Source organism: Trematosphaeria pertusa, assembly GCF_010094035.1.
Source record: "Trematosphaeria pertusa strain CBS 122368 unplaced genomic scaffold BU26scaffold_10, whole genome shotgun sequence".
NCBI classification, from domain to species: Eukaryota; Fungi; Ascomycota; class Dothideomycetes; order Pleosporales; family Trematosphaeriaceae; genus Trematosphaeria; species Trematosphaeria pertusa.
The window spans coordinates 1506266-1523355 of NW_022987221.1; the positions used below are offsets into that span (position 1 = coordinate 1506266).

At 54.1% G+C, this 17090-nt stretch overlaps 9 protein-coding genes across 9 annotated transcripts; 7 read left to right on the forward strand and 2 right to left on the reverse strand.

Annotated features, from left to right (window-relative positions):
* Positions 1–401: 401 nt before the first annotated feature.
* On the reverse strand, positions 402–721 carry BU26DRAFT_532576 (uncharacterized protein; the record flags this gene model as incomplete). Its single annotated transcript, XM_033831108.1, has 2 exons — positions 402–566; positions 626–721. 2 exons carry the CDS (start codon positions 719–721, stop codon positions 402–404), a joined length of 261 nt encoding a protein of 86 aa, XP_033681965.1.
* On the forward strand, positions 653–1563 carry BU26DRAFT_521339 (V-type ATPase). Its single transcript, XM_033829509.1, has 6 exons — positions 653–893; positions 945–983; positions 1033–1066; positions 1118–1126; positions 1177–1277; positions 1332–1563. The coding sequence occupies exons 1-6, from the start codon at positions 891–893 to the stop codon at positions 1494–1496; spliced, it is 351 nt and encodes a 116-aa protein (XP_033681966.1). The 5' UTR covers positions 653–890; the 3' UTR covers positions 1497–1563.
* A 414-nt stretch (positions 1564–1977) lies between these two features.
* On the forward strand, positions 1978–3806 carry BU26DRAFT_521340 (alpha/beta-hydrolase). Its single transcript, XM_033829510.1, has 10 exons — positions 1978–2221; positions 2270–2277; positions 2335–2567; positions 2635–2645; positions 2744–2872; positions 2918–3047; positions 3097–3204; positions 3256–3378; positions 3434–3468; positions 3574–3806. The coding sequence occupies exons 1-10, from the start codon at positions 2041–2043 to the stop codon at positions 3597–3599; spliced, it is 984 nt and encodes a 327-aa protein (XP_033681967.1). The 5' UTR covers positions 1978–2040; the 3' UTR covers positions 3600–3806.
* Positions 3787–6124, forward strand: BU26DRAFT_56459 (arrestin). The gene is made up of 2 exons (XM_033833292.1): positions 3787–4588; positions 4639–6124. Exons 1-2 carry the CDS (start codon positions 4262–4264, stop codon positions 5824–5826), a joined length of 1515 nt encoding a protein of 504 aa, XP_033681968.1. The 5' UTR covers positions 3787–4261; the 3' UTR covers positions 5827–6124.
* An 897-nt stretch (positions 6125–7021) lies between these two features.
* On the forward strand, positions 7022–9124 carry BU26DRAFT_56454 (uncharacterized protein). The gene is made up of 2 exons (XM_033833288.1): positions 7022–7430; positions 7483–9124. The coding sequence occupies exons 1-2, from the start codon at positions 7271–7273 to the stop codon at positions 8937–8939; spliced, it is 1617 nt and encodes a 538-aa protein (XP_033681969.1). The 5' UTR covers positions 7022–7270; the 3' UTR covers positions 8940–9124.
* A 303-nt stretch (positions 9125–9427) lies between these two features.
* BU26DRAFT_56613 (uncharacterized protein) lies at positions 9428–9910 on the forward strand. The gene has a single exon (XM_033833475.1). The coding sequence runs from the start codon at positions 9552–9554 to the stop codon at positions 9822–9824; it is 273 nt and encodes a 90-aa protein (XP_033681970.1). The 5' UTR covers positions 9428–9551; the 3' UTR covers positions 9825–9910.
* On the forward strand, positions 9743–10818 carry BU26DRAFT_521346 (oleate-induced peroxisomal protein). Its single transcript, XM_033829511.1, has 2 exons — positions 9743–9869; positions 10054–10818. Exons 1-2 carry the CDS (start codon positions 9854–9856, stop codon positions 10419–10421), a joined length of 384 nt encoding a protein of 127 aa, XP_033681971.1. The 5' UTR covers positions 9743–9853; the 3' UTR covers positions 10422–10818.
* Positions 10819–11150: 332 nt separating this feature from the next.
* BU26DRAFT_541885 (uncharacterized protein) lies at positions 11151–13397 on the forward strand (the record flags this gene model as incomplete). Its single annotated transcript, XM_033831614.1, has 1 exon — positions 11151–13397. The coding sequence occupies exon 1, from the start codon at positions 11181–11183 to the stop codon at positions 13395–13397; it is 2217 nt and encodes a 738-aa protein (XP_033681972.1). The 5' UTR covers positions 11151–11180.
* Positions 13398–13735: 338 nt separating this feature from the next.
* BU26DRAFT_577046 (uncharacterized protein) lies at positions 13736–14207 on the reverse strand (the record flags this gene model as incomplete). The annotated part of the gene is made up of 1 exon (XM_033834394.1): positions 13736–14207. A coding segment is annotated over one exon (414 nt), but the record flags the coding sequence as incomplete, so codon positions are not given.
* Positions 14208–17090: the final 2883 nt, after the last annotated feature.

Genomic DNA, 17090 nt, shown 5'->3' on the forward strand with positions numbered 1-17090 from the left:
AGGCAGTATACGATCTAGTGACCGCCTTAACGCACTGTCTTCGCATCTCGTTCCTCTTCTTCGATACGGAGCGGAGTTTATACCATGGTATCCAACAAGCTGGTCTCTTCACATCCCCATTTGTTAATGGAACAGCAACGATAAGCGTCCTCAGCTGCCGCGCCGCGCCAGAGACATCGATAGCACTGCATAGCAGTAGCTCAACCCTCCATCCACCCGGCCGGAAAATTGTAAACCCGCGCGGGGCTATCTCGACGTCGTGAGACGGGACGGGGGCGCGGCTTAGGTGCACGAGGCTGAGGCGCGAGAGCTGCTGTGGCTGTCGAACTGGAGGCCGCGGCCACCCCTGAGGCATGCCTTTCCCGCGTTCATCGCACGCCTCGAACGTCGGGCTGCCAGTGCTATCGACCTGTCCCTCCTTGCTGCGCTGCAGGGCCTCCACCATCCGAAACCGTTTGCACTTTTCTATACTCCTCTTCCAAAGCTCTCTGCATTTCGAAGTCCGCTTGGCGTTCCCTCTTCAGCCGCTGCTGTTCGTAGTCCCGTATGACGCCGGCGTGCATTGCCTAGCCACAGCTGTTAGCAGAGCGCAGCACGAGACGGGGGTCAGGTGAGGGTGACTGACAGCTTTTTCTGAGCGCTGGGCAGTGTGAACGAATATGACGATGCCAATTGCACCCAGTGAGGTGGCTGCGAGCGTGATCTTGGATGCGCGGGACATGGCAGTGACTGTATCGTGAAGCGATGGTCCTGGGTAGGCGTCGCCGGACAGAGAGTTTTGAGCAGAGGGAGCTTGGGCCACCACGCCAAGCAGTCCGCCTGTCATGCACCTTCCGCGGCCTCAGCACCGCGATAACGTACACCTCCCCAACACACTTCTGCTGCTCAAGATGGTCAGTTTTCAAACTATGCTGATCGCTACGGTACATACTGACAGCTAGCAGTCCGCCCAGAACTCCGTGGGAATCCAGACGCTGCTCGACGTAAGGCACAGCCCACTTATGGCTACTACCAAGCTCACACAGCGTGCAGGCCGAGCGGGAAGCTCAAAAAATTGTGCAGAAGGGTACGCCTGGAATGGAACCTTTATTCGGATGGCGCAGTTAACACTTCACAGCAAGAGAATGTACAGCAACCAGCCCCACCATCCCTCGAGCCAGCGCTGACCCTCCCAAGACCGCACAAAGCGAGTAAAGGACGCCCGAAGCGAAGCGCAGAAGGAGATCGAGGACTATCGGAAGGAGAAGGAGGCCGAGTTCCAGAAGTTCGAGAAAGAGGTGCGTCGTACGGGATGAGCGCTCTGGGCCAGGCAGGCACTGACGGCGATGCAGCACAGCTCCGGCAACAAGAAGGCGGAGGAAGATGCAGCAAAGGAAACAGATGTGAAGGTCAAGGAGATTGACGCCATTGGAAAGAAGTCTGGGTCCAAAGTCGTGGAGCAGCTGGTCGCGGCCGTGACCGACGCGAAGCCCGAGCCGCCGCGAGCGAGAGATTGATTGTCTCCTTCTCGAGCACCGCCTATGGCCGGAACTTCATGCAGTGACGGGATACATTTGGTTGAAGGGTGGCGGAATTTGGGTCTACGATCTACGAAGCTGGCCCGCGTGTCCATATGTGTTACATTGGCGCATGAGACGTCTGCTATTCTGTTAGACCAAGCACGAATATATCGATACAGCCAACCAATCCATTGACATTTCCGTCGGCTTTCTTTTCCATCTGGTGGGTATAGTTCATGCGGGTGAGTTGTTCAGCATGCTCTAGAGACTAGGGCTTGGGCGACACCATGTTTCGTTCAGCCTCGCATATACCATATATGAACTGACTGTCATGGCATGCCCTTTGATTGCAACAATGTGGTCGTTTTAAGCTTATTTGGACTCCACTTTGTCAATCACTCTCCTGAGATCGTTCCAAGGTTGCATGCCCTGGTCCATGCATGCCGCGGACACTTACGTCACCGCAACGCCAGAAATACGCGGAATTCGAGCTCGAGCTTAGACAGCAATCAGCAAATTTCTTCACGATGCACTTCACCCGATGATACGCCCTTGTGTTCGAGCGACCCTTTGTCGCTCGCAGCCACGTAGCACCCATGCATCGCCCCTCGTCTCTATACCACGAACATTCTGCGCTAGTCGACGGTTGAGAGAAGACCCGCGTTTGCAGAACATCGGACGCGTTATCGAAGATGAATATGCGGTGATGCGAGATAACTATGGTCTGTCGTCGCCTTCCTTGAGCTTCGCGCATGTCTGACCCGCAGCAGAGACACCGGTTCGATGCCTACTCACATCCGAGTCCGCAACGCGCCGGTTCCTAACTTTCGAACAGAAGCACACTATCATCCTCGCCCACGGTCTCCTCGGCTTCGATGAACTCCGCCTTGCGGGCCAATTCTTACCCGGCATACAATATTGGCGAGGGATAACGGACGCGCTGGCCCATAAAGGCATCGAGGTAATCGTGGCTGCCGTGCCGCCTTCTGGAAGCATTGAGGCTAGGGCAGCGAAACTAGCTGAAAGTATTGCCGAGAAGGCCAAAGGAAAAGATGTAAACATCATAGCGTAAGTCTGCGCTTTTCAAGACTGTGTTGTCACTATTGCGTCGAACAAGGCCGCTAATAGGATGCAGACATAGCATGGTAGACCTGACTTTGTCGCTCATTCGAAGCTTTTGCTGATTTAGACCCAGGGGTAAATATCTCTCCATCCTTTACACTACTCCGACTGAGGGGCTTTCAGTGGTCTTGATGCGCGGTACATGATTAGCCGTCTTCAACCGACAAACTTGAGCGTCTTATCATTGACCACCATCGCGACACCGCACAGGGGGTCGGCCTTTGCAGACTACATGTTTGACTCCATTGGTCGTACGTATCCCTCTTCGAGTGAGATTCTCCCTTGACAAATTCTAGCACACCAAATTCGGAGGCTCTACAAGGTCATGGACTATTTTGGCTTGGAGACCGGGGCTTTCTCGCAGCTCACGCGCCGATATATGCAAGGAGAGTTCAATGACAAGACTCCGAATGTGAGGGGCATTAGGTATGTAGTATCCTTGCACTGGCAGTATTGATGACCGACTGCGACTCAGGTACTACTCGTATGGCGCATCGCTGGAACCCTCGTTCTGGTCGGTATTTGCGGCTTCCCACGCCATCATCAAGAACATGGAAGGCGGTCTCAATGACGGGCTTGTTAGGTGGGAGTTGTAGCTCGTCATGGGAGTACGGCATGCAGCTAACGCATTCAGCGTCCACTCGAGTCGGTGGGGCGACTACAAGGGAACTCTGATAGGAGTCAGCCATCTGGACCTGATTAATTGGACGAATCGCCTGAAGTGGTTTTTCTGGGAGCTCACGGGGAGCAAGAGGAAGTGAGTATCTCTTTCGAGGGACCCGACGTACGTGGATAGCAGCTAATCACGGCAGCTTCAATGCTATCGCCTTCTATCTCGATATTGCCGGTACGTTCAGAATCCCGGGCCTGAATGCCTCCGATACGACATTTCTCTGCCGAGGCAGGGCACGCCCTGTCTCCTCGCTTCATCTTGCTGATCATGACTTGGTAGATATGCTGGCCAAAGAAGGACTTTGAACAAGTCGTCCTCGCTACGGCCCGTTCTGGAAGGGGAACATATACACTTCGGTCCTCAAACACCAACTGCAGGAACGCGTAACCACTGCAGACTTAGCCTTACCTGGGCGAGGGTTTTGGTATCATCGAGCGAAGGGGTAAGAAAAGGGGGCGCTCGGCGGGCTGTGGCTGTGGCTGTGCACAACCACAACGGATTTGAGACCAGGAGGTTTCAGATCCTGATGCGTGCGCCGCGAAGCTATGTGGTCCTAAAATTCATTGATTCATAGCTGAAAATAATTATACGAATGGATACAAAGTCTGAAAAGGTGGTGCTAGTCCGGGCGTTGTTCTTGCGCATTCTTGTGAGTTCTTGGCCTATGACGTTTGCGAGGGTTTTGAGCAACAAATGCCCGTCCGGCCATCCCGCGCGCCGTGGCACACTTCAGCCAGACTCGCCATTATTGACCACGCGTTCACGGGCTGTGCGGCGCATAATCTGGACAACACACTGCCCAGTACAAATCAATCCTCTTCAGCGCAAGAGCCGGGGCCTCGGGATATAATGCGTTGACATGTCACTTACCCTCAACAGTCGCTCACGAGATCGCTTCACTCTACACCCAAGCCTCGCCCATCCAACTACCCGTCACGAACGATAGAGCACACGCCCTTGGACCGCGATGATCGTCCAAATCCAATTGCAGCACCCTCATGAACACTACACGAACCTCGACTTCATCAATGGGAAGGTGATTCTCCGCGTCCCGAGAACGGACAATGTCAGCAGCATCATAGTCAAGCTAGAAGGGGAGTCAAGGACCCGCCTGCTGGCGCCGATAAGGCCGGACAGACCAGAGAGACAGCGGCCGGTATTGGAAGTCCACAAGTTCCTCTACAGAACGCAGATCCTGTGGCCTGCGAACACGCGCCAGGAGGAGCTGCTTGCCAATCCAAAGGCGAGCTACACGATCAATGCGGGCAACTATGAATACCCCTTCCAATTCAAGGTCAGTTACCCCAGCTCTCTTGATTTCGAAGTTTCTAATGTGCTGGATAGATACCGTTGAACACTGCCTGTCAGCAGCACAACAGCATGACGACGAACGTCTCCTTCGCGAACATGGCCCTCGAAGTGGCCAAAACTCCCACCCAGCACGTCAAGACGACTTTGCCACCGTCACTCAATGGCTTTCCGGGCGAAGCGGAGATACGATACTACGTGAAGGTGACGGTGAATCGGCCACAGTTCTTCAAGGAGAACCCGCGAGCAATGGCAAATTTCACGCTGCTCCCCATCGAACCGCCGCGCCCACCACAAGCGGATGGAGAGGCCTATGCAAGGAGACAACATCAGTTTTTGGAGAATGCGCCGGGTGTGGCTGCTATGGGCAAGAAGAAGGGCTTCTTCGACAGGAAGGACTCTTCATCCAGCATCCCCACTTCTCCGTCGCCGTCAAGCATCACTCCGCGTGTGACGGTGGATGCGCGTCTGCCGAACCCTGCTGTTCTCACCTGCAACCAGGACATTCCCCTCAGAATTCTCGTCAAGAACATGAGCGAGCGCACCAAGAACGTATATATGCAGATGCTCCAGATCGAATTGATTGGCTACACCAAAGTGCGCGCGCACGAAGTCATGCGTACTGAGTCAAACAGTTGGATAATAGCTAGCATGAGCAACATGGCGATTCCGATGGGCTCTCCGGCAGACCCAGTCGGTACGGAGATTCCTATCAATGCAGAATATTGGTCTGGGAAGCCGATCCCGAATACGGTCGCGCCAACCTTCCAGATGTGCAACCTCTCGCGCTTCTACGAGCTCGAAGTGCGCGTTGGCTTAGGCTATGGCTCCTACCAGCACGGCGAAGATCAGCTCGTTGTCCTGGCTCTCCGCCTGCCAGTCAAAGTCTACTCTGGCATCGCGCCGCCTAAAGCCCTCCTCGAAGCACATCTAACGGGCGACACCGGCAAGCTGAACCCTTCGCTAGCTACCAATCTGAGTCCAGGCCAAGCACCTATTACACCAACCACTCCAACACATCAGGGTTTCGCTGGCGCAAATGCCTTTCCGCCACAAGGCGCGCCTGTTGCCTCGCATCCGCAGGCTCCGTACGACGATGCACCACCGAGCTATGAAGATGCGATAGGGCAGGACCTCCCGCCTATCAATGGGTATAGAGGCAGTTATCAGCCGCCGCCAGTGCCGGAGGGCGCGCCGAGATTCTCAGACGAGAAGGGACGGTGAGGGGGAGAGGATCATCATTCAAGTTGGGGATAAAGCGAGGACGCGAAGAAGACGTCGATACGCGCAGTGTTCGCGCTGGAGCTGGTTGCACGTAAGACGCCGTGATTAACCGATTCCGGGCGCAACCCTTCGTGGAGCACTGGGACTTTGGGATACCCAGGGCAGCGGCAGAGGTGGCAAAATGCAGCCGTCTACACCCAACCATTTCCATACCTAATAGCTTCTGGAAACACCAGGATGTGTTTGTTTCCTCGGGGTGATAAGACGAAACACGGCTTCTTGTTTCATGTAATTCGGTAGCGGATATCCAATGACAATAACGGTTTGGTCACATCTTGCACTACCGCAACGGATCACCGTTCAAACTACGCCGTTGATGTATCCGGTGTGATGTGCGAGGGCAAAGCATGCAGGTGAGGCATTTACGCGGTCGTGGTGCAGAATACCAAGAGTTCGCGGTGCTGGTGGGCTGATAGGGTTATGCGGACGGCGAGATGCGGATCTGTAAGCAAGACCGTGTTTACTTCGCGATCTCGTGGAGGGACGTGTTGATGGGCATTTTTTTGGTTCTCTTACGCGAAGACTGGAAGCTGTACTAAACTGACATTGGCCAGGAGGGGCCTCTAGGACTCGGCATGCTCCATTCGGACTTGCAGACGGGCGAGCTGAAGTCACGATGGTGGTTTGGTGTTGACACGCTCCAGCCACAGGGTCGCGCCTCGATCCGCACGCGACACGATCGATAACGCGGACAGATATCGATAAAACCACGGAACATTTTAACCTTGTTTCGAAGTCTATCTTTGCTCCCCAAAAACAGACGCGCGAAGGCGCAGAATTCGGGGTTGTTTGTTTGTCTCGTCGAATCGCGTTTCGCAGAATTCACATTCGGCGCGTCATCAGGCCCTCGCACGCGACAGACGAAGCGCCGTCGCGCCGGCTGCATGCTCTCGGCACCTCTCAACGCTCACCGGTTGATGCCCAGCCACCGCTTTCGAGGCCGCCTGCAGGACTACTGCACGAGAAGCATCCACTTTCCCACGCATGCTCTCGCCCGATAGGCCAGCCTCGTTTCAACGTTTCAAGCCCGGCTCCAGGCCCCAGCCCCGCCGGCCGGACCGTCGAATCGTCACGTCGAACACGTCTCTAACACATAAGAACACGCTCTTCCACCGCGATATAGTCGTGTTTTCCCTCTCAATACTCTGCCCGAATCCAGCAGTCGTAGAAGACGCACAGCTGAGCGCCGCCCAAATGGACTTGCCTTTGACTCACACTTGCGTCTCACGTGGCGAGCATCCCCACTTGCGCTCTGCGCCGGTAAATACACGGCCGCTCGCGATGCCTTGCGCTCCTAAGGTTTTCCCGACGCTTTTGCTTTGTTTCGAAGCCGATTGAAACGACACTTTATCTGCTTTGACGAACTTCTTATGAACGATCACGAATGCATTCGCAACGACCTGCGCCCCCGGCGCTGAAGCGATCCGTGTCTGGCGAGAGCCAGAGTAGCTATACCAGCGCGGCAACGACCTCGTCGCGATCCAGCTCGAAGCTGCTGTTTGGCGAGATACCGCTGACTCCTGCGACGACTGTGGACGGAAGATGTGAGAGACCCTTGGAGCATGCGCCGACGAACACCAACATTAACCATCGCAGCGACCCGCTCCCTCAGCTCCATTTGTAATCTCGTCCTGTCGACGAGCTCTGCCTTTTTGCGCTTCTGGCTCAACGATGACTGTCGCGAGAACTTGCTGGCCCATATTGACCACGACGATCTGCCCAACTTCCGGCTGGTCTGCCATGACTTTTCGACCCGCGCTGCGCCCATTCTCTTTGAGTCCCTTACTGTTACCTTCAAGCCTTCAAGCTTCTCGAAGCCGGCAAGGATCGAAGCACTCTCTCGGATTGGTCGCCACGTCAAGACATTCACCTTCCACATGCCCCATACCTCAGAGACCTTCCTTCCGCCCATCATCGATCCAGAGACTGGCGAAGAGAAGCAGTTCCTCTACGAACCGCAGATCCAGAACCCGCAGAATAGTAGCGGCGCGATCAAGACACCGAAGTATGGGACGGCGGAGTTGACCAATCTGCTTGTCCAGCAGTATCCGCCGCTCTTCCATGCTGCAACCAACGTTCCCGCCTTTGTCGCCGCCTTCTCGGAACTCATCAACCTCACGCACCTTACGATCTCTTGTCCGGGTTTCAATAGCGCGCCTCGACATCGGCGCAGCGCCGTCGACTATGCGCTCATCTCCCTGCGCATCGCTGTGGAGCGTGCACCCATGTATAGCCTTCACTCCCTCTCTCTACATCCCATCCATCCAGGCGGTCTTCTCTATCTCCATCCAATGCGCTTTGGTAGTACTCCCTCCTCGGCAAAGCGCTGGGGTCAGATCAGATGTCTGTCAATATGCATGGAGTCAATTCCCGCGCCTGCTTCCCCCAAGGCAAGGATCCAATCACTAGAACATCTACGCATCCTGTATGCTTACCTCCGCACGCTCTCCCGCGGCCTCACGCGCCTCTTTTTCCGTTGGAAAGGTGAACGGGGGCCTTCGCCTCTTAGCCTGGACAAGGAACCATGCATGCTTCCAGTCGAAGAGGAGCGCATGCATCCCTCAATGCGCGGTGAAGTCCGCGGTCCACGGCCTTTGAAGTTCTCTCGCCTTCGGCATATGGAGTTGGAAAATGCGATCATGGACTCGTCTCAAATCTCCGACTTCATCCACAAGCACCGCCGCACCCTTGTGGAGTTCAACTTCGAGGACGTGAAGCTGCGCGAAGGTAACTGGGACGACGCGCTGGAACCTCTCACCAAGATCGCTGGCCATGACCGATGGAAGAGGAACCAGGAGGAAGTCATGGACGTGCCCATCGTGCTAAGCCCCATCGGTCTCGAGCCTAGGATCATGGGGCCCCTAATGGAGGAGGTGGACCAAGCAATCGAGGAAGTTAGTGGGAAAGAGAGAAGCCCACATTCATTAAGTCGATGGTTGGGCATGCCGCGTGCTACGCTGAGGAAGAGCCCCGCGACGAAGGAGAGCTTCTGGGGTGGCGGCGAGCATATGAAGCGCCTGCTCCGCGGGACTATGTTCTCGTCCTGGAAATAACGTCGACGACGCTCTTCGAGATAATGACTGCATGGGCTCGGTGTTTGTTGGTACGGTTCGGAGTACTCTGACGCGGCAATTGTACCACGGTTCGGTAATGGTTCGGTTGGATTGGATGCATATCAAAAGGAGCGCATGGAGTTTGGATCCCCGGTCGGGCGGACTGTCATCAATCATATACCCCCGCGCCGACCGGTTGGGATGGGTAGGGTGGCCATGGTACGGTATGGGGTTGGGTTTGGCGCAAGTGCCGGCTTCCTCTGGCGACGTGAACAGAGTCGAGGCCAAGGTGCTGGTATTCTTCTTTGGTACTTTCGTTTCTTATCTTCTCTTGTTTATTTCGCTTTTTTAATGACCTTCATGATCACTATTACTTATGAGATTCATGTATGTACGAGGCTACGAGTAGCATACCTACGATCCTTGAATGCAATTTCCTAGCATCTTGTCCAGCGCTACCAATCGCCGATAACACCATAATGCCGTCAAAAAAAACCCCGCAGATCTTCCAAATATCTTCCTTCCTAGAAGAGTAGCACAGCGCACACGACCAACCGGCGAAATCCCCAGCCCCAAGTTCGGCACCTAGCACGCATTCGGCCCGGCTCGTGAATGCTACTCCACGTGCGCAGACGTCACTGCCTCGGCATCTCCGTAGCGGCCTTGGCAACTTCCTGTATTCACATGCTTCCCCGGATTTCGCAAGCTCCGACATCACTTTCTGTCACAAGCACCCGAGTGTCGGTCGTTCAAATAGCGGAGTGGCCCCAGAATCTGCCGAGCATCCTTACGCCTAATTTATACCCCCCTCATCGAGCGCCTTCCCTCCTGTCCTTACGAGCCGCGATTGATTGCGCAAACAACGTGGAACGAGATTTGGATTGAATAGCTTCAAAGCACGGGAACTACACGCGATGTCTCTAAAAGCAGGTCAGTAGGACGCATTATGGCGGGCTTGGAGCGATTGCGGGTCCCCGGTGCTTCTAGCCGCCTTGAAACGGGCTCTCAAGGGCTCCAAGTCGCCGCGCAGCGCACTCTGACGGCTGCCCGCGTGCCCGTCAGCCCGCAGGCGCCCCTTCGAAACAAACGCAATACTGACCCTCATTCCGCACAGACAACTTCCCCTCCTCCGTCGCCTTCGACGCCATCGCGCAATCCCTCGCCAACGACGAAGCCGGCCGCGAAGACGCCATCAAAAAGGGCGGCGCCATCTTCGTCTTCCAGCTCAAGAACAAGGCCGGCGAGGAAGAAAAGTGGTACATCGACCTCAAGGAGTCGGGCACCGTCGGCAAGGGCGATCCGCCCAAGAAGGCCTCCGTCACCTTGGTGCTCAGCGACGAGGAGTTTGGCAAGCTGGTCAGCGGCAAGGCGAATGCGCAGAAGCTGTTTATGAGCGGGAAGCTGAAGATTCGGGGTGATGTTATGAAGGCCACGAAGATGGAGCCTATATTGAAGAAGGCGCAGACGGGGGCGAAGTTGTAGGGGTGGTGGTGGTGTAGGGACGTTGTACAATATATGTGGCGAAATGGCATGGTTTGAGCTCGGTTTTTATGGCTTTGACCTTCGTTTCGAATGGGAGTACTTGCTTCTGTTGGGGAGTCTTTTTCTCCACCATGCGTGTGTGAATCTAGACGCCAATTTTCAAGTAAACTACTGGACGAAGGCTGAGCTTCTGTCGGACGTCTGCGCGCTTCGAGGGGTGCGGAATGAGCCTGCACCAACTAGCTCCCTGCTATAAATCGAATGCTCTTGAATAGAGCTTAGCCGTTAAGAGTAGCATGTACCTAGGAAGGTACGTGTTGTGCTTAAATGCAGAGCATAAGTACATGTATTTTCACCTTTTACTTACTCCAACATTAGCAGCCTAGTGTGATTAGTAGGTCATTATTAGCTAAATTGGTTACATTCTTCAAATCTTGCGGAGTCCAAAAGACGTTCATTGGAAGGGTAGCCGTGCACGTGCTTCGCTGGAATTTGCACGGGGCTCGCTCTCTGGTTACTGTGGCCTTTACTCTGCTCCTTAACTTTCTGAGCGGTGCATAAGCCTCCGGTCAGGCAAAAAGGCAACTGAGATGTTGCTCAGCCGCAAACAGGTAAGAGGACGCGTCGACGCGTCGGGGTCGCGCTGTCTTGTCTTACCCTGCCTCAACTCTTGACAAGTTCTCATCTCACCTCCACTATCCTTTCTTCGTTTGACGGCCTTTGTGAGTTCTTAACACGCAGACTGACGTCTCAGCCAAAATGAAGAACGACCTCCATCTTTCATTCGGCGATATCTTCAATCATGATTTCACGGCTTTCTTCGATCAACTACGCGAGGTGCAGCTCTACCAGGCCAGTCGCGAAGCCTCAGAAAAGTGGGTGCAGCGATTGCGCTTCTTAGATATCTCCTCTATACCGGACTTAGAGCGACTGGACGAGCAAAGACCCACGAAGCGTTTGAAGCGTGGTCCGCATGGCTACCAAACGATGCCGGCCGGGCGCAAAACTCAGCTATCCATACCGATTAGGGATAGGAAGCACGATGACGGAAGCTCATACCTCGCTGTATCTTGGAGATGGACTGAGGAAAAGGCCGAATTGCTCCCCTCGGGATGTGGCCTTCGAGAACGCTTCGATTACCGAGTGCGACGGGCCGGACAGAAACCGCACAAAAGCGACTTTCCTGATGTCTACATGGAAAGGGTCATTCGGTTCGCGCAAAGCAAAGGCATTGAGCTGATCTGGATTGATAAAGAGTGCATTTACCAGCGGGCGGGAGATGAGGAGACATATCCCAACGACATCCAGTTGGGCGTGCAGATCATGGATGTGGTCTATGGGGACAGCGCAGTGGCCCTTGGACTGATGACTACAGCGCTCACACAACAACGCGAGATGAATACGCTTGCTTCGCTCCTCTCATGGTCCGCCTCGATCAAGAAGGACAATATACGAAAGCCTAAGCTGCGGTCCACCATGGAGGTTGCTGAAATCCAGTCGCTCATTGATAGAATCCTTGAAGACTCTCGCTGGGACCGAGCTTGGATCTTCCAGGAAGACCACTTAGCATCGGACCGCATGGAGATCATGATTCCTCACGCTAAAAACCTCTCCAAGGATGGACAGTATAACTTCGGTTCCATACCAAACGAACTGGTAGTGAAGCTCGCAGAGTTTAAAAGGGCGGTCACGATGTTCTGTATGGTGAAAGGCGAGGACGACCAATGGGCTTCCACCGTACTTGTCAAAGTAAAGCAGTACAATGTATGGAACAAGGAGTCCAAGGCGAATACGATCGTTCGTAAGAGGAAGCATTCTCTGCCCCGGAGCAGGAGGTTCATGAGTCCCGGCAGCAGAGTGCGATCCAATTCGAACAACTCCCCCTCTGTCAACCTGTATCCGACCACAACACTGAGCATTTTAGAGGACATCTGCAACCGTTCACTGCTAAAAGAACAGGACCGGGTTGCGATTCTGGCCAACGCAGCCAAGTTCTCGACGCGACTTGACATCAGTGAAGCCTCGTCTCTCGTATCTGACAAGTATAGTCTGTCAGTCGCACTACTTGCGCTTATCCTGCTTAACGGCGAAATCATCAACAACAGACGCTTCATGCCTTCGCGGAAGATCATGGAGTACGACTTGTGCTCCTACCTCAAAGATTGCGAACTGAAATATCACGCGCCTACCTCGAGATTTCAACAATCCTTTATCGACCGTTGCCGCCTCAAATCGCCCAGAATCACGGAGCGTGGCATCCGAACGCAAGGTTTCTTGTTCAGGCTCCTTCCCCGAAGCAAAAAGAATCTTGTTAGGCTTTCCAGCCGCGACCTAGAACATTTGTCTGATCTTCCTCCAAAGTGGAGGTCAAGGAATGTCGCACCAGGCCGCAAGCTCAGCCCCTTCGCCGACGAAGTCATCGAGATCCTCATCTTTAAATTAAAGGATCGTTACGGACCGCGTTGTCGTCTAGCGGACTACCTACGGGAGCATCTTGATCTTGACAGATCCCGACCGCCAAGGGAGGACACGAAGCCCTCCAAACGTTATGTCTTAGACATGATGTCCGCGATCGCACAGGCTCTTGAGGACGGTCAAAAACTCCGTCTCGGCCAGTTAATAGGTGAAGCCAACTATGCGCCGCCGTCCGCGCTCTTTATCACGCCAATTAGGCCAGACGGCTCAAGAAGCCGAACGAACGAACATGCTACACCGCCAGCAGGACATGAAGCTGATCTAGTGTGGATCTTCACCACCTGGGACAATGGAGGGATGAATCGGGCGGCGGAGAGGTTTGCGAGTCTAGAGGTAGCGGTAGGTGTTACGGGAAAAGCGCAGCTGGAATGGAGCCCAGACGGAGGTCTGGGCCTCGGGACTATTGGCTGGGTGAACGGGGTTTGGGACGTTAGGGGCGGGCGCATGAATCCGTTTACGTTCGCTCTTCCGGGGATTACAGGCTCACGCAAGAAAAAATAGCGGCGGAATAGAGGCGCAATAGTGAGAATTTGCATTTGGCTGAATGGTATTAGAATGATTCGATCGCTACAGATGACCATGCATAGAATCCGCTTTAAGTCGATTGCTATCTCCTTAACGATTATCTTATGGAGGAGTGGATGGCGTAATCCTTGTCACAGGGAACAGCCACTCCTCCGTCCTCGCATACAGCTTCCCGTCCGGATATGTCGTTGCGTTCGCGTCCGGCCCATCTTCCTTCCAGTTCCACGGCTGCGTCCCGGATCCCGATACATACGATGTCCTATCGCCTGTGAGCTGCCCATTCATCAAAGTCCGCCGACGTTTTCTTCGGTCACTCACTCATTGGCCCTCCAACTTCTCCGCACGACTAGCGCATTATCCCCATAGCTATAGCTAAAGCCCAGCTCTTGCGACTGACAGACGTCGTACAAGGCGCTGATAGCATGGAGATTGAAGTACGTGTTCGGAACCACGCAGTCGGCCTCCGCTTCGTATCCGCGGCGGCTGTCCACGACGTGGAACGAGAGGTTCGATTGGGCGCCGTCGACGTAGGGGTCCGCCTCGAAGGCGGTGAAGTTCGTTACGCTGAAGACGACATCGGAGGTTTGCCGGAGGTGCAATGGCGAAGCTAGCGAGAGTGTGGCTAGGAAGAGGCTGGCGAGCTCGAGTCGGAGCATTGTGTCGTCGGTATGGTGAGGAAGAAGAGGGCGCGCAGACGTGCGCTTCGACAATATGTATCGCTGGGGATGTGGGGTCCTTGGCCCTTGGATGTGGAGCACTAGAGTTGGGAGCCCCGGTGCATGCGCTCAGTAAGTATTTGACGGCCCAATGGACGCATATCACGCTGATATCTTCAAGAGCGACGAAAGGAAGGGGTAGGATGTGTCCTCGCTCGCTTGGACGACTTCATTCCAGAAACATGTCGCGCCAGCATTTCTTCAACGCGTTCGAGGCTCTAGAGGATAGGACCCTGTGCCAATATCGACGGATATGGAGACGGTTCCTGCATCGCGGCTCGCCAATGACGGTTGAGCTATCCTATATTGGGCAATTTGACCTGCGTCGGGTAATATACGTGTGGACGACGGACCCCACGTTCTCGAAGCATTTAGCGGCAACAAGACTTCCACCACCAGGCGATGTAGGATCCTTCAAGGGATAATCATGGGGTATCGTGGTGAACCGGGCCATGAGCGCGCGGGATGAAGATCACCAACCGAACCTCGACTTACGATTGGCATTGTCACCTATGCACCGTCGTTCACTTTGCTTTTGCCTCAACCTCCACGCATACCCGAGGAGTTTCTTCTATTCGGTGCTCGCTCCTTCTCTCTCCTTCGCAATTATGCTGTTTGCACGCAGGGCGCCAGCACCCTCATCCGCACGCTTTGCGCTCAAGCCAACGCGCCGCAGCTGAAGTCCTCGCAACGAATGCTGCTTATCATGCCCGCTAACTCAACCCCAGCGGTCTTCCCACCATACCGTTCACCCGGATCGCTTCCATGATACTAAGTCCCTTTCGAGCCTTCCCAATATCGAGGTCAACCCATGGCCACTAGCCGTACGCAGAACAGGTTTCCTAATCTTGACCTTGCTTAGGCGCCTCTTTTGATTCTCAATAGATGAGATGCTCCGGCCAAGGACGTTGGCAATATCGGGGATGGGCAAGTCCTTCTCAAGCAACTTGATGAGTCGATTCTTTTCTTGCTTTGACCAGCGCAGTCGCTAGTTATTATTTGATATCAGCAGCTACTTCTATTACTAAAACATTCCCGGGGACTTACAACAGGTGGCTTGGACGATAAATACCTTTGATATGTATGTACCATTCGTGATCCAAGAGGGAACTGAGATGTTTTGACGAGGTATAATGCCATGTCTCTGTCGCCTTGGTTGGAGAGTCGGAGAAATAGAGTAATAGGTTGTTCGTCAAGGGGATGCTATAGATATAGGGCCGTGTTGCCGGTGCAAGTCTAATACCTAACCCAATAGGAAATATCGACGCATTTCAGCTATGTTATTAGTTTCGGGGGTTCGAGATGTGTAGCTGTCATTTGGGCTGAATGCAAAGCTTGGACGATCGCCTAGTTTCAAAGTGAAAATCGACCAGCCATGTCATTGGCCAGTAGCTTGGCTTCTCTTGTGCGATTAGACCGCTGTCCTGCATCTCGTGTTAGCATGGATATAGGGTCGCCTATAATTGATCGTGAAGAGACGGCGGTTTGCGCAGCTTGCCGCCGACCCAACACTACGTTCAAGCTTCCTAATTTAGAGCTGGTCGTTGCGATGTAAACAGGGACGGTGAGACAAGTGGGCGAAGGTGCGGCGCATGCGGAGATCAGGTGGCTAGTCCAGAATAACATCGGTGCCGAGCTGCAAGTGAGCGTTCCTTGCGGCCCAGCATCAGCTCCGACCGCACAATCGCTCTTGGTAATATATGCGTCGCACTCTACCCTGATCAACAAGCGAGGTAATTGCCCAGGAACGACCAGCTGCCTCTGGAAATTCCATTGCTTACATTTACAGAACCCCCTACATCTGAGGATGAATCATTTCAGCCCACAACCAGAGACGCCGCCGCCCCGCTTTCTTTTCCGCGTCGAATGTCACGACCGGTCCTCCCGACACTATAATTGCAGTTTCAACGGCTTTGACATGACTGCAAAGGACCCAACGCGCGGACTAGACGGAAGAGCATTTGACGATCATCTTTCATGGACTCGCAGACCCACGCCGTTCCTCTCATTCTTCAGTGACTGGGACGTGGCATTGAAAAAAAGGAGGCGGATGCTTGACAAAGAGGCAAACAACGTGGTCATTATTGTGATCAGAACGGAAGGTCTACGGAACCTTTATAGCGCTTACGATATCGCACGTCGCCTTCGGTACACGGGTAACGGTCAAGACCGCCGACGACAACTTGGCAATCATTTCAAGGAGTTTTTGGTAGTAGGCGGAATACGTGCAGATGAGGACAGGATACTCGCAACCTTTCATGGCGATGGACCTGAGAGGGTAGTGTCATTGTCCATCCCCGGGCTGCGAGCGGGCGTTTCGGTCACCAGTGACTTCGCACCGACCGGGACGGATGCCACCCAGGAGCTTCAAGATGAGATATACTCCTGTATAGGGCCAAAGGCAAACGACATACTTGTGCCACTTGTCCTTTACCTGAGTAAAATCCCTTCAAATTTGATTAGCTATAGAGAAGAGAGAGTAGTGTAAGCGTTTCTTGAATTCTCCATAGTATCAAATTGTATGCATATGATACGGCGAGCTACGGTGGGATGGCGTAGTTGTTGGTTTTGATAGTCTAGCTTTCGAAGGAGGCGTAGTCGGTGCTGGTGGTCTAGGTGCTGAGGACGAGGCGGACGGCGCGACCGTGAGGGTGATGGTAGCTGTAAGGCGTGCTTGCTAGAATTTAATGGCGTACTAGTGGCCGCGCTTGCGTGTGTTCGATGCGAAGGTGCGCGCGGTAACAGTAGTGGTAAGCCCAGTCGTTATGGTCGCTCCGTCATGAGGGAACCGCTAACCGAACAGTGTTACCCATATGCGGCATAGGAACTCGAAAACAGGAGCCAGAAAGCGTAATTGCTTGCCATTGTGGTGCCCGTGAGGCTGGAACGCGTCTTCGGGACGGACGAAGGTGGGAGAGGCAAGCTGGTCGTATGGGAGGCGTGCATCGTATTG

What these genes read in the sequence shown, in the direction of transcription:
- BU26DRAFT_521339 (XM_033829509.1), top strand. An exon ending in GAATCCAGACGCTGCTCGAC is followed by an intron (nt 984 to 1,032) that starts GTAAGGCACAGC and finishes CACAGCGTGCAG; the next exon opens with GCCGAGCGGGAAGCTCAAAA. An exon ending in TCCAGAAGTTCGAGAAAGAG is followed by an intron (nt 1,278 to 1,331) that starts GTGCGTCGTACG and finishes ACGGCGATGCAG; the next exon opens with CACAGCTCCGGCAACAAGAA.
- BU26DRAFT_521340 (XM_033829510.1), top strand. Translation starts at nt 2,041, where the DNA reads ATGATACGCCCTTGTGTTCGAGCGACCCTTTGTCGCTCGCAGCCACGT. An exon ending in CATGTTTGACTCCATTGGTC is followed by an intron (nt 2,873 to 2,917) that starts GTACGTATCCCT and finishes GACAAATTCTAG; the next exon opens with CACACCAAATTCGGAGGCTC. An exon ending in CTCAATGACGGGCTTGTTAG is followed by an intron (nt 3,205 to 3,255) that starts GTGGGAGTTGTA and finishes TAACGCATTCAG; the next exon opens with CGTCCACTCGAGTCGGTGGG.
- BU26DRAFT_56459 (XM_033833292.1), top strand. Translation starts at nt 4,262, where the DNA reads ATGATCGTCCAAATCCAATTGCAGCACCCTCATGAACACTACACGAAC. An exon ending in AATACCCCTTCCAATTCAAG is followed by an intron (nt 4,589 to 4,638) that starts GTCAGTTACCCC and finishes TGTGCTGGATAG; the next exon opens with ATACCGTTGAACACTGCCTG.
- BU26DRAFT_56454 (XM_033833288.1), top strand. Translation starts at nt 7,271, where the DNA reads ATGCATTCGCAACGACCTGCGCCCCCGGCGCTGAAGCGATCCGTGTCT. An exon ending in GACGACTGTGGACGGAAGAT is followed by an intron (nt 7,431 to 7,482) that starts GTGAGAGACCCT and finishes TAACCATCGCAG; the next exon opens with CGACCCGCTCCCTCAGCTCC.
- BU26DRAFT_56613 (XM_033833475.1), top strand. Translation starts at nt 9,552, where the DNA reads ATGCTACTCCACGTGCGCAGACGTCACTGCCTCGGCATCTCCGTAGCG.